The sequence below is a fragment of the Phyllostomus discolor genome, chromosome 6, assembly GCF_004126475.2.
Source record: "Phyllostomus discolor isolate MPI-MPIP mPhyDis1 chromosome 6, mPhyDis1.pri.v3, whole genome shotgun sequence".
Taxonomy (NCBI): Eukaryota; Metazoa; Chordata; class Mammalia; order Chiroptera; family Phyllostomidae; genus Phyllostomus; species Phyllostomus discolor.
Window position 1 is genome coordinate 8,903,259 of NC_040908.2, and position 11,956 is coordinate 8,915,214.

General features: G+C 59.2%; 1 protein-coding gene across 1 annotated transcript; it reads right to left on the reverse strand.

Moving 5' to 3' along the window:
• Positions 1 to 578: 578 nt before the first annotated feature.
• Positions 579 to 7,127, reverse strand: OSR1 (odd-skipped related transcription factor 1). Its single transcript, XM_028516192.2, has 3 exons — positions 6,839 to 7,127; positions 1,642 to 2,341; positions 579 to 867 (listed from the first exon to the last, which is right to left on the reverse strand). The coding sequence occupies exons 2-3, from the start codon at positions 2,307 to 2,309 to the stop codon at positions 732 to 734; spliced, it is 804 nt and encodes a 267-aa protein (XP_028371993.1). The 5' UTR covers positions 2,310 to 2,341; positions 6,839 to 7,127; the 3' UTR covers positions 579 to 731.
• Positions 7,128 to 11,956: the final 4,829 nt, after the last annotated feature.

Below are 11,956 nucleotides of genomic sequence, written 5' to 3' on the forward strand. Positions count from 1 at the left end.
CCCCCTCCAGCGCTAGGAGCCGCGGTCCCCGCCCCTGCCGGCCGAGTCCCGGAGCCCGGCGCCCGCTGCGGGGCAGGAGCTGGGAGCCGGCGCTGCCGGAACCCCGCGGTCGGTCCGGGGGGGGGGGGGGGGGGGGGCGGGGGGGGCCGGGCGGCTGAAGCAGATACACGGATTACACTTTTGCAGGCTCCCGGGGGTGGGAATGGGGCGAAGGTGGAGGGGGGGCGGGGGGGGGGGGCTGGAAGCTGCGAGCGCGCAAAACTTCTTGTCCTCTCCCCTTTTGCTCTGCAGTCAGAGTTACAAGCTTATATGGTCAAAGAAAAAAAATAATAAAGAAAACGTATAAAATAACAATAGGAAAGTAATACTTCTGGGAGAGGCGCCGCTGCGGCTCCACGGAGCTTTCGTTCTTCTTCTTCTTCTTCTTCTTCTTCTTTTTCTTTTTTTTTTTTTTTAAATGCAGTCCCCCTTCCGCCACGTGAGTACCGCCTTTTGGCCAAGAGTGTAGCCTCGTCCTGGGGGAGTCGCCCGGGTGGCCGAATCCTGGCCCCGGGCAGGGCTCCGGAGTTCCGCGTGCGCCCGCCCGGGACCCAAGGGGCTGTGTTGGGGACCAGGGAAGGTCCGGGAGCCCTTCCCGAGGTCTGCGAGAGTCCGTCTCCTTCCGGCTTCTGGTTCCTCTGGAGGAGGGGTGGGCGTGACCCAGGGTCCTGCTGACCGGAGGGGGACTCTCCTTAGCATTTGATCTTGGAGGTTTTGAGCTCCTTCACCTGTGAGTGTAGCGTCTTGTGGACAGCGAGAGTCCTGGACTGGCAGAATCCTTTCCCGCACTCTTGACACTTGAAAGGCTTTTCTTTGGAGTGGATATATCTGGGAGCAAAAACAGACAGAATTAGTCCTTGCACAATGATGCAATGCTATAAACGGTTGCCCAAGAGCCCCTCCCACTGCCCTGAGGTACTCGCTCTCCAAAGAAAGGGGGTTGTGGGGTACCCAGTGTGGCGCTGGCAAAAGGCTGAGTTGTGGATGGAGCAGGGAGGTGAAGGCGAGGCTTGGGCAACCTCTGATCCACCACAGGTCTGGCCAGGCAAAGAGCCTGCCTTCCTGAGGAGCAGCCAGCACGGCCTCCTTATAAGGCTGGGTCAACACTGAGGGTGGGTGAGGGGGTCTGGGATGGACACTTTGCTGAGGTTGCACTGTCCGAGACGGTAGCCACACTGGTCACATGTGGCTCTTAAAATGAAAATGAAATAGAACTTAAAAGTTAGTCAATCACACTTGTTTCACTTTTCAAGTGCCGAATTGTCACATGTGTCACCTGTCACTCTCCATTATCCCGGGAATGTCTACTGGACAGTGCTCTACAGGTGAAGGAAGAGGTAAGGAACTCAAGCGTGCTTGTCCTCAGCGCATGGAGACCTGACTTAGTCTTAGGTCCTGTTTATTCCCTGTTCTCTCCGCCCATGCACCAGGAATGGATCCCTGAGCTTGATATGGTTTTTTTTCCCTGATGTTAGGTTAACTCCCAGAAGCCAGGGAGCTTGGAGCCAGTAGGGGGTCTCAAGACACTTCCCATGAGGGAGGAGGATGGTGAGGACAGAGGCCCAAAGGCAACTCTCTCTAGGGCCACCCGCAGCACCACACCTGTGATCCCGTAGGTGGTCTTGCCTCCGGAAGGCTTTGTGGCAGATGTCACAAGTGTAGGGCCGCTCATCCGTGTGCGTCCGCTCATGGATAAGTAGGTTGTAGGACTTCGTGAAGTGGCGACCACAGAACTTGCAGACGAACTCTTTCTTAGTTTTGGAAGGCAGGCGTCCCCTCGTGGGCTTCTTTTCCGGGGATAGCTTGGTCACATCCAGGAGGGCGCCCAGCCCACCTGTGGGGGAGCCGGGACCCTCCCCCCGGCCAAGCTTGGACGGATCTTCTTGCGTGGCGGCCAAGGCCAGGTTGGCAAAATCGAAGCGCGGCTTGGTCTTGAGGGCCGCCGGGCCGCTGCCTCCCGCGGTGATCTCGGGCTTGGGCTGGATGACATGGGGGAACCAGGGAAAGGCGGGCAGCTGGAAGCGCGCATCCACCAGGTTGGACACGGCTCCGGGCACTTTGGAGAAAGAGGATCGTGGCAAGTGCATGGCGGGGTAGCCCAGCGTCCACTGGTGCAGGTGTACGGCGTGCAGAGCACTGAAGCCGTACAGGTTGGGCAGGTGGTCCGAGGGCACCGTGGGCAGGCCGTTTACTGCCTGGAGGAAGGAGTAGTTGGTGAGCTGTAGGGATGGGTGGATGGGCACTGGCGCTGGCAAAGTTTTGCTGCCCATTGTGGTAATTGCGGCGGGTTCTCAATAGGAATCTGCGAAGAAAAGAAGGGAGTAGAAAGAGGGAAAGTTCAGGGTAGATCGGTTTTCTTCTGAATTCCAGCCCAGCCACACCCTCTCTGTCTGTCCCCCAGGGTAGGAGCTGGAAGTCTAAGACACCACCCCATGGAACCCACTGACCACAAAAAGGAAAAAAATGGGAACCCTCTGTGATCTGAGCTCTGACCTAGCTTTCTCCAAATGACCTTTGGCAGGGACACACAACTTGATACAGAAACCAGCAGGAAACTAAACCCAGTGCAATGCAACCAGCTTCAACGAGGGGCTGTGGTGTGCATGACACCGAGAACAGCAGAAACACAGGGAAACTGGCAGGACGTAGAAACTCTCGTCCACGCAAGCCTGAGTCAACACAGCGTTACACACTCCTGCGAGGGTAACAGGAACTCGCTTCTGTGTCCGCCTGCACACAGACACGGAAACGCACCCTGACAGGTCCACGCATCCTGGAGCAGAGTGGACAACACGGTGCGAAGATTAAGCGAGACAGGGTGACCAGCCTTTTCTGCTACACAAAACAAAGTGCAGGGAACAAAACACACCCAGATGCACAGGGTCACGTGGCACCCACGAAGCGCCTTCCAGACAGACGGCACACAGGCACACACCCAGATCCATACATGTCCCAGCTCCTGTCCGTCAGGATCTACCGGCTGACCTTCCCTGTGGCCTCCAGCAGCCACGTCATCATTCTCCTCCAAACTCTCAACTCGGGCTGCAGACTTGCTTTCCTGCCTCACCGTTACTGCGCCCTGTTGACAGCGCCGTCTCTGAAGCTGCCGGTGGACGACGGGTGCCTCTGGGGGTCACCTTCATTCTAGGGAGATCACTGACACCCGTCTTCATTAGCCCACTCAGCCAAACATCTGCAGCTGCATACAAGGGGGGCTTCCGTGCCCTTCCTACCCCATAAAAAAGGGGGGGAGCCTTTGGGGGTCTCAGGCTGTTGGCTTGTACGTGGTGAGCCCTGGGCAGGTGGGTGTGCCCGTGGGGAAGAAGGGGCGCTGGGGCCTGCCTCAGCGCCTGCCGTGCAGCCACCCTCCGAATGCAGTGTCAGGGAGCTCGGGCAAGGCCAGGGGGAAGCCGTGCTGAAGCGACCAACAGGCGGGCCCCTCCTGGGCTTTGGGGGGCAAGGTCTCCAGCCCCCGCATGGTCTGGGCTCTGCAGAGAGGCCTGTATCTCCGTCTCCTGAGGTCTGTCCAGGGGAGGCAAAAACAGGGACAAGAGCCGAAGGGACACAGGGAGCTTTGGGCCGCCCAAGTGCTGAACACCCTCTCTCTCAGGCTCTGAGCAGAGGGCCACTCTGCAAGTCCCTGCAGGCGCCCGGTGCTTGGACACCCTCCTCCCTCGCCCCTCTGGGTCCTCTGCTGCCCACTGCCTCCACCCCTTCCTCCTCCTCTCCTCGCCCTCAGGTTTCTCTTCCAAAGGGCAGTCAGTCCCCTTCCCTGGGGTGTGCAGGACCCTGCTCTGCTTCCTTGTTCCCTGCTCCCACTGACACCTACGCGGGCAGCTCCCCCAGCCTGGCTTTCCCTCAGCCCAGGCCCCCGCCCAGGCCCTCGGTCCAGGCCTGCACTCAGCTGCCTTCCACGGCAGCAGCGAAGCCTTCAATCACAGGGAAGCGCCGCACTTGGTAGACGAGGGGACTGAGGACCATCTTAACCCAGGAACCTTTTCCCCTGGAGGCTGGCGGGAAGGTCACTCGCAGTGTGTTGGGCCGAAGGAGAAAAAAAAAAAAAAAAAAGAGGCACTGCTGGGGGTAGGGGCTGCAAAACTCCAAGAACCAGCAAAGATTTGCCAGTGTCCATTAAATTAGCAATCGAATGAGAACCTAGTCCGACCGCCGCCGCAGTTAACTCAGCCTTGGAGCGAGCGGAGGCACCCAGCTGCGGCGAGCGCGCCCTCGGAGCGGGAGTGCCCGGGGGCAGGCAGAGCCGTGGCCTCCGCGCCCATTTTCTCCAGTGCCGCCCGCTAGGGTCGCGCCGGGGACACACCGAGCCCACCCCAGGACGCTGGGGCCATGCTGAAGCAAAATAAAAATCGGGCCGGAGAGAAAGCAGGGGTCGTTGGGGGGTGGGAAGGAGGGAGGAGAAGGTGGAAAAAAACTCGCCAGCTTCAAAGGTCGGCCCAGGCTGAGACGAGGTGAGCGCTCTTTGGTTTGCTGTCACCTCCTCTGGCCCCCCTGGCGCTGGAAATCAGATGCTTATCGCTGGCTCCCCGGCCAGGGCCAGCGCCGCCCGACCCTCCGCTCCCTCCTCTCAGCGCTGGGCCTACCCGCAGCCGAGTGAGCGGCGGCGGCGGCGAGACCTGCATGCGGGCCCGAGCCCGCTACGTGCCCAGGTGGGAGAACCCCCTCCCCAACCTGGCGCACGAACCCGGCCTTTCCTCGCCCACGCCAGGAGCGGAGACCTGCGGCTGGGTGGGAGGAGGGGGCGCTCGCAGCCCCCACTGCTCGCGGGAGCCAACCTTTCCGGGCTATCTGCCTGGTCTTGTCTCCCCCAACACTCCGTTTGTTTCCCTCCGCGCAGCCAGCGCCTTCTTTCCTGCCGCATTCCGAGGCCAGGGCTCCGAAGGCTCTCGCCAACGACTTTCCCGGGGACGAAATTCGTTAGAAACGTGGCTCTGAACGCTAGCCCCAAGAGCGGGCCGAATGCACGACCCGGTGTCTGGAGGTCAGCTAAGAGAAAAACACAACCTCACACCCGCTCGCCCGCCGCAGAGGATGAGCTCCGGTGGCCCTGACCCCGGAACCCCAGGATGAACCCTTCGGATCTTTAAATACAAGAGGGAGCCCCTCTCCCCAGGCCAGGCATCCGCTCCTCGAACAGCCTGGGCCTCCGAACCCCGGAGGGGCGGTTAAAGGGTTCCGACTAGAAGCAGCGACCGAATGCAGTTCGCACTTGGAAGCCCGAGTCCCCGCGCGGCGGAGCGCCAGTCCCGGGTCTGCAGCCGGCCCTGCGCCGGGCATTAATGAAGTGTGCCGAGTCTATTAAAGTGGTTTATTCGGAGCTAATTGAGCGTGTGCGAGTTAACTACTTGCATTAATGAGGACGGAGCGAGTTCCACGGGCTTGTGCCTGGAGGAGCCCAGCAGTAGCCCCAGAAAATCGTCCTTGACATCGAATCCCCAACGCAAGTGACAGGCGTCTGAACCCCAGGCGGGAGGATTGGCCAGCCCCGGCTACTTTTGTTGAATTTTCCCAGCGAACCAGCTCGAACGAATCCTTCAGCTAGGCGGCCATCCGGCAGCATTTAAACGCCCGTGGCGTCCTTAGCGATCTGATCCCCAGTCTTAATGAAATCACAGTCACTTCAAGGAGCCTCGGGTGGACCATGTTCCCACTGGTCTCTCTACCCCCCTCCTCCCCGCCAACCCTTCTCTTCCCCAGGAGGCTGTGGCCCTGGGAAACCAGCCTTGCACGTGGTTTCTCTTCTCCAGAGCCAGCGCGTAGCTCTCAGCCCGAGTGAAATTTGTTACCAAATTGTGGTAACAAAGAAACCCTCGGTAGCTACTTTACGCTCTTGAGAGCCGACCCCGCTACTGCCGGCACTGCTGAAAAGGTGCTGGGTGTGGGTTTTCATTCTGATCAGAGACATTTCTGGGGAGAAGTTAGCTCATCCTGCCACCCCTCATCTCTTCCCCTCTCGCCTCCTGGCTCCCACCTCTCCTGAAAGCTGGGTTTGGGGACAGTCCGAGGAGCAAACGCATCTTTCGCTCCCAAGCGCCAACCCTGGAGACACCCGCCGCTCCACGGTGCTTCCGCGCCGAGGCGCGCCGTCCCGAATGGGGAAGTGGCGCTCGCACCCACTGCGCGCACCGGGACCGCGGCGGGTTACACTCCGGGCCTTGATCACACAGAGCGACCACGCGATAGAAAACAACCAAAGCCAAAGCGCAAGTGCGAGGGCGACGTCAGGCACGCGGCCCTGCGCTCCCGGGTCGTACCTGAGCGCAACTCCGCCAAAGAAAAATTCGCAGGAAAGCGCGACCCGGGAGGGGCATGCACCTGTCCCCGGCGCGATCGGCGGCGGCAGTGGCCATCCATCCACTCTCTTCCTTCTTCGTCAGCTAAGGTCGGGCTGAGCCAGGCGTGTGTCTCAGGAAAGTTTGTGCCCGCTGAAGTTGCTTCCTTTTCTTAGAGGGGGCCCACAGGCTGACTTCCCAAGTCCGCGGGCATCTCGCCCCGGATTCTACGGAGTCTGGCCCCGCTGGGGGCGGTAGTGGAAGCCCGCCCTCTCATTCCCCGGAGGTCAGAGGCCAGGGACCCCGCGCGGGAAGTCCCTGAGCCAGCACCCCCAACCACCCTGGGCTGCAGCTCTCTCACTTTCACAAAGGTCCTGCAGCCTGCGTTTGGCAAGAGGAGTTTCCTTCTGGGATGTGGAGACAGAGGAGACACCCGCCGCGCTGTGACAGGGAGCCCGGGAGTCCTGCCCGCTTTCCCCTCTCCGTGCCGGGACACCCGGGGCTGCAGTTACCTTGTTTCACGGCGGTCCGGGGCTGAGCGCGCCTCTGGGGCTCCCGCTGCGGGGGACCCGGGGAGCCAGAGGCGCTGGATTCCACAGGCACCCCCGGACCTTTGCAGTCCTGTCCCCGCTCCGGCGGCGGGAACTCCGAGCCCCGGACACGCGGGAAGCGCTCAGCGCCCCCGCAGTCTAGCCTGCCGGGGATGGTGAGCCCGGTTCCCGGCTCCCCGGTTGGGTCTGAACCCGAGCAGCTGAGAACGTGCTGGGAAGAGACCGAGCTCAGACTCACTCATCCCTTAGCACCGAGCCGCCTACTTATTTTAATCCACCACCCTCCCTCCTCCTCCCTCCCTCCTCCCCTTGCCTCGGGATTCCACCCCTCCCTCCCCTGCCCCCCAACCTTTCCCTGCGCCTGCGCACTGAGAAACAAAGTTTTGCTGACCCGGGCAGCCGACTTTGGCAAATGCGCTCGCTTAGCCGGGGCCTCCCGGGACCTGCATTCCCAGTTCTAAAGTCCCATGAGACCCCTCCTGTGTCGTTAGGCCTGAGAGGGCACCCCTGTCGAGCCAGAAGAAACAGCCCGCAGCAGATGAGAGCATGGGTCTCCTCGCGCTTTGAGGTCTTACTCCTGTGCGCCTAGGACACAGCCTGCGCCCACAGCCTGTGCCCAGTGCATAAGAGGGGTCGCACGGGGACCCAGGCGCAGTAGCTTGGGCTCAGCACACTTCGGCCCCTGGCAGAGTTGCCTCTTCTCCTAGAATCCCTTCCCCGACTCCGAGGGTCCTGGCTGTGGCGCAACCCTTGGACATCCGAGAATGTTCGGCCCCAGAGCAGTAACCCAGACCCTGGGTTAGAGAGCTCGGTCGCCAGATCAGAGGCGAAGGGGAGGGGAAAGGAGGTAAAAAGAGTTATTTTCTTTCCTGGGACCCAGAACTTGCTGGGATTCAACCTTAATGAACAGCCGAGCCCTCTAATCACGCATGCATGTGTTTTGGAAGGGTGGATGGGAGTTTGGAAAGCGGCTCAGGCACGGCAGACAGACACGGCAAAGTTTGTCAGCTACGGGGGCTCCGAGTCCAAGGAGCTGGTGCAGGAGGAGTCTGGGATCCCAGAGGGGTCAGGGTCCTGGCTGCCAGATACTCTGTTTTCATTGCTTGTGCTTCAGGGCAAGTACCAGCACTGCCCACCCTCCTGAACGCTGGCTCAGTGGTGGGAGCTAAACTTCTGCTGACCCCAGCCCGGATCCCTCCCCACTACCTCCCCGGGGCACCCGGCCATGGGGTTTGGGAGAAGGTGCAGGTTCCCCAGGGGGGCTGGGTGGGTCCAGATTGACACACTGCTCTTCTGGAGTGCGTCACAGGGCTGCTGCTGAGTGAGGCTTCCTAGCCCTCAGGGCTGGATCCTGGCGTCCCGGGCCTGTCGCACGTAGTGCTGTGTCTCTGAAAGGGAGCGGACACCCTGTTGAGCTCAGGTCTGCAAGTTGTCTCTGACGTGTGTGGGGCATCACCCCCTGAGCTCGGAAGATGGCAGTGGACACGCCCTCCGGAGCATAGTGGGAGCAGACCCGTGTCTGATCGGCAGGACTTCAGGACAGAATGCATCCTCCCGCCCCTCGGTGACCTTTGGCTTGAGCAGGAGGAGGAAGAAGTATTTGCACCAAGAGCTTGCACTCACCCGCGGCCACAGGTGAACGCTGGAGTGAGGGACCCACGGAGGTTTGCAGCTGGAATCCCGGGAGCGGCCGGTAAGGGGCGACATCCTGGCCGAGGCAAGGCCCCTTGAGAGCAGAAGGGGGCTGAGATCACTCCCTTCCCTGAGACAGCAACGAAGCAAGTTCCAGAAGCAGGGAAGGGCCGGGACTCAGCAGGGCACTCCTAGACCGTGCTGGCTTCCATCTTGGGCGAGGGGATTTGCTTGCACTGGTCGCAGGCCCTCCCAGGAGACCAAGCTCTGGGCACCACCATCGGCAGTGGCGAAAGCGTCACAGGGAGGTCTCCACAGTAGGGCCCCAGCTGCCCAGGCAGGTGAGAAGTCCCCTATAGGAAGAGGACATCCGGCTGGGGTGGTGCCTTCTGGGGTGGACGAATCCCATCCCCTGCTCAATACTCCACACAGGACAACTGCGCTTCCTTCATCGTCCCACTCGCCTTTTTCTTCTGAGTCAGCACTGGTGGCCCACACACTCCAGGGTCAGCCAGAAGACTCCAAGTAGGGGTCCTTAAAGAGCCCTTGGAGACAGAGTCTTTAGGAACTCGAATGAAAAGACCGTGCCACCTGGTCACTTAATGTGGCTTTTGCCGGGTTATCTGGAAAGCTGATCCTGGTTCAGGCCAGATCCAGGAACTTAGCTCTTGTGGGGGAGGGTGGGGAAGCGAGGTTAGGGCTGGACCATCTTGGCCCAGCAGCTCAGGCTTTCCCTCCCAGAGGAGTCAGGACCAGGTGAGCCTGTTTCTGACACCTGGCTTCCACCTCCCTCCTCGTTGGTGCTCAGAGGTCTGGGATAACGGAATTCAAGATCTGTTAGTTGCTGAGGTGTTCTCCATCCCAATCCAAGCTCCCAAGGGAGTGACCCCCAAGTGGTGGTGGCCCCAGTGTCCTCTGGAGGCCATCCAGGTTCTGGTTCCTGGGGCGCAGAGGAAGTCCGGGACGCTGAGCACCTCTCAGCCCCACAGCGGGGAACACCCCCCCCCCCCCCGCCTATTTGAGATATTAATCGGGGCCTTAAACGGCAGGATTGAGGTCGCAACGCGCGCCCGGACTGCAGCGTGGATAGATTGAAGAGGACAGGACCCAGGACATGTTAAGGGCCAGGAGGGTCATTTTCAGTGAAATCGTATGCGTTTAGGACTCGCAAGGGCGTCAGGTTTTGGATTTGGTTAGCATCCTCAGCACCCGGGACCCAACTGCCCTACCTCGCCAGAACCCCATGAAGGTGGCGAAACTCCAGTCCGCCCGGCTCATCCCTGGGCATTCGGCGCACCCCGCCACCCGCATGGCTGCAGCCAGCGGCCAGGCCCCGCGCAAACTCCCTCGGGGTCTCTTTCTGGCACTCCCGCCCACCACCCACGGAGCGGAACCTGCAGCGCCCGGGGGATCTCAGAGCCGGCGGGCACTAGGTAGCCTTGGCCCAGGGTCCCCACAGTAGCGACCAGGCCTCCAGCTCCGGGTTCTGCCTCCCCACCCACCGTGCCCGGGTTCCGGCAGGGAGCGATCGCCCGGCGGGTGCGAGCCTCCGGGTCATCAGCCACCCTGCGCCCAGCCCAGAAGCCAGCCCTAGCCGCTGCCTTGTTCTGGGCACACGTGGGGTGCTGACAGCTTCTGCTGGTCTCCCCGCCCCAACCCCAGCCCCGCTACTGACTCCTGTTGGCTGGGAAGGAAAAGTGCCCCAGCCTGTCTCCGGAGTGAAAATTGAGCCGCTTCCAGAGAAGGAACTAGAATGTGGCTTACATTGCTTTGAGGTCCTGCAGATTAAAAATGAAATCCACCTCTCCCCACTTTGTAGCCACACGAAAATGACCTCATGTTTTAAAAATGGAATTTACCTAGCACTTGCGAGTTTTTTTTTTTTTCTTTCAGCGCAAACTTTCCTGTAACTACATTGTGGACCATTGGAGGCGGGGGCGGGGGTGGGGCGATTCTGCTCCTTCGACCTCCACCCCCTTGTGCATGTACAGAGGTTTCAAATGACCGGGAGATTTAGGTATCCCTCTGTAATCATTTAGATGATGGATTGTAATGGCTCAATAGTTCCTCTGGAACCATTACGATCAATCAGGTCAAAATCCAGCTTTGGGCGGGGGGGGGAGTTTTTAAGCACGAGACGTAGGGAACATGCCGTCCACACGCACTGGTGCAGATAACGCGCTCGGATGACGCCCGAGCAACCCCCGGGTCTTAGAATCCATCCCAGGCGAACGCAGGAGCCGGTGTTTATTGTGACGGCGAGAGACAAGTTACAGTATCAAAACTGAAAGGGAAAGTGAGCCGTTTTCTGCGAGCAGTTCCCGTTTCGTAAGTTTCTTCATGAGCACATCAGCATCTTGTAACTATTTGTCACCTTCATAAATGTAACCATGCACACATGCGTGCCTCTACCCGCGGCTTCTAAGAAGAATAGGTAGGAAGCACGAATACGCGCGTGGAATTGCGTGAACTCTGGGCACACACTCATCGGTAAAATAAAATGATCAAGGCTCATGCTGTGAGGAGCCCATGTAAAATGTGTGTAAAAGGCGTGGCGAGTTTTTTTTTCCTTTTCGTACAAATCGGAGTAGTCAGAATTATTGGCGGCACAAAACAGATTTGTGTTCTAAGATCGCTGAACTTTTCCTCTGCCCAAAGGTGAAAATAAATGTATTAGAAACGACACAGTGTCTAATCTAACTAAGGAAGATGAAGAAAAGTTATTTTAACTGGATCCTGCGTAGATGGGATGAAACCCTGCGGAGAAAGCCTTACCACACCCGCGGCGCTAGGTTCTTGAAGGGCTACATGGGCGGCGGGCGGCGCTGCGCTGGAAAAATGAGCGTTTGCGTAATTAAACATTTCCAGACACTGGAGGGTTATTATCTGCAGAGCGATTTCCGGCGAGAGGGCTCGGGCAAGCCTGGCTGAGCTGATCGATGGAGAGATCAGAGGGCGCAATCCTAAAGACAACGCGCCACCTGCTGGCGAACAAGGGACATCTGCTGTAGCTCCTTTCTCGGAATTTCAAATCCAGTTACCCCTGTTGACTCTTACCTGAGTGGTTAAAAAATACATAGCCTTTCTTTTCTAAACTACACAATTTGCCTTTACTCGTGTAAAACTATGCACACTCTTGCCCTTCCAAAGAGTAAACGAAAGAGGAATTCCCTTTTGCCAACGGGGGTTTTTGTTTTCCCTGCTCCAGTTCAGATGGGTGAGTTTGGTTTTTATCCTTTTTTAAATCTGGTATCCTTAGCAACGATCTACCACCCTCAGTTCCGGTCCTCGGAATAATGCTGAGCCAGGATCTAATGTGAGACTTTTCTGCGCTCTGAGTTGGGTTGGAGCTTCCTTCCCCGGTACTCGGTACTCGGTACTCCCAGCCCTGAGCACTGCCGGCGACCCGTGGATTCTCACCGGGCTTTCTGAAGGCCCATAGGACCG

Excerpts from the sequence above, each read along its gene's own strand:
- OSR1 (XM_028516192.2), bottom strand. The coding sequence starts at position 2,309 with ATGGGCAGCAAAACTTTGCCAGCGCCAGTGCCCATCCACCCATCCCTA. Across the intron at positions 868-1,641 it reads GACCACCTACGGGATCACAG|ATATATCCACTCCAAAGAAA; the intron begins GTGTGGTGCTGC and ends TTTTGCTCCCAG.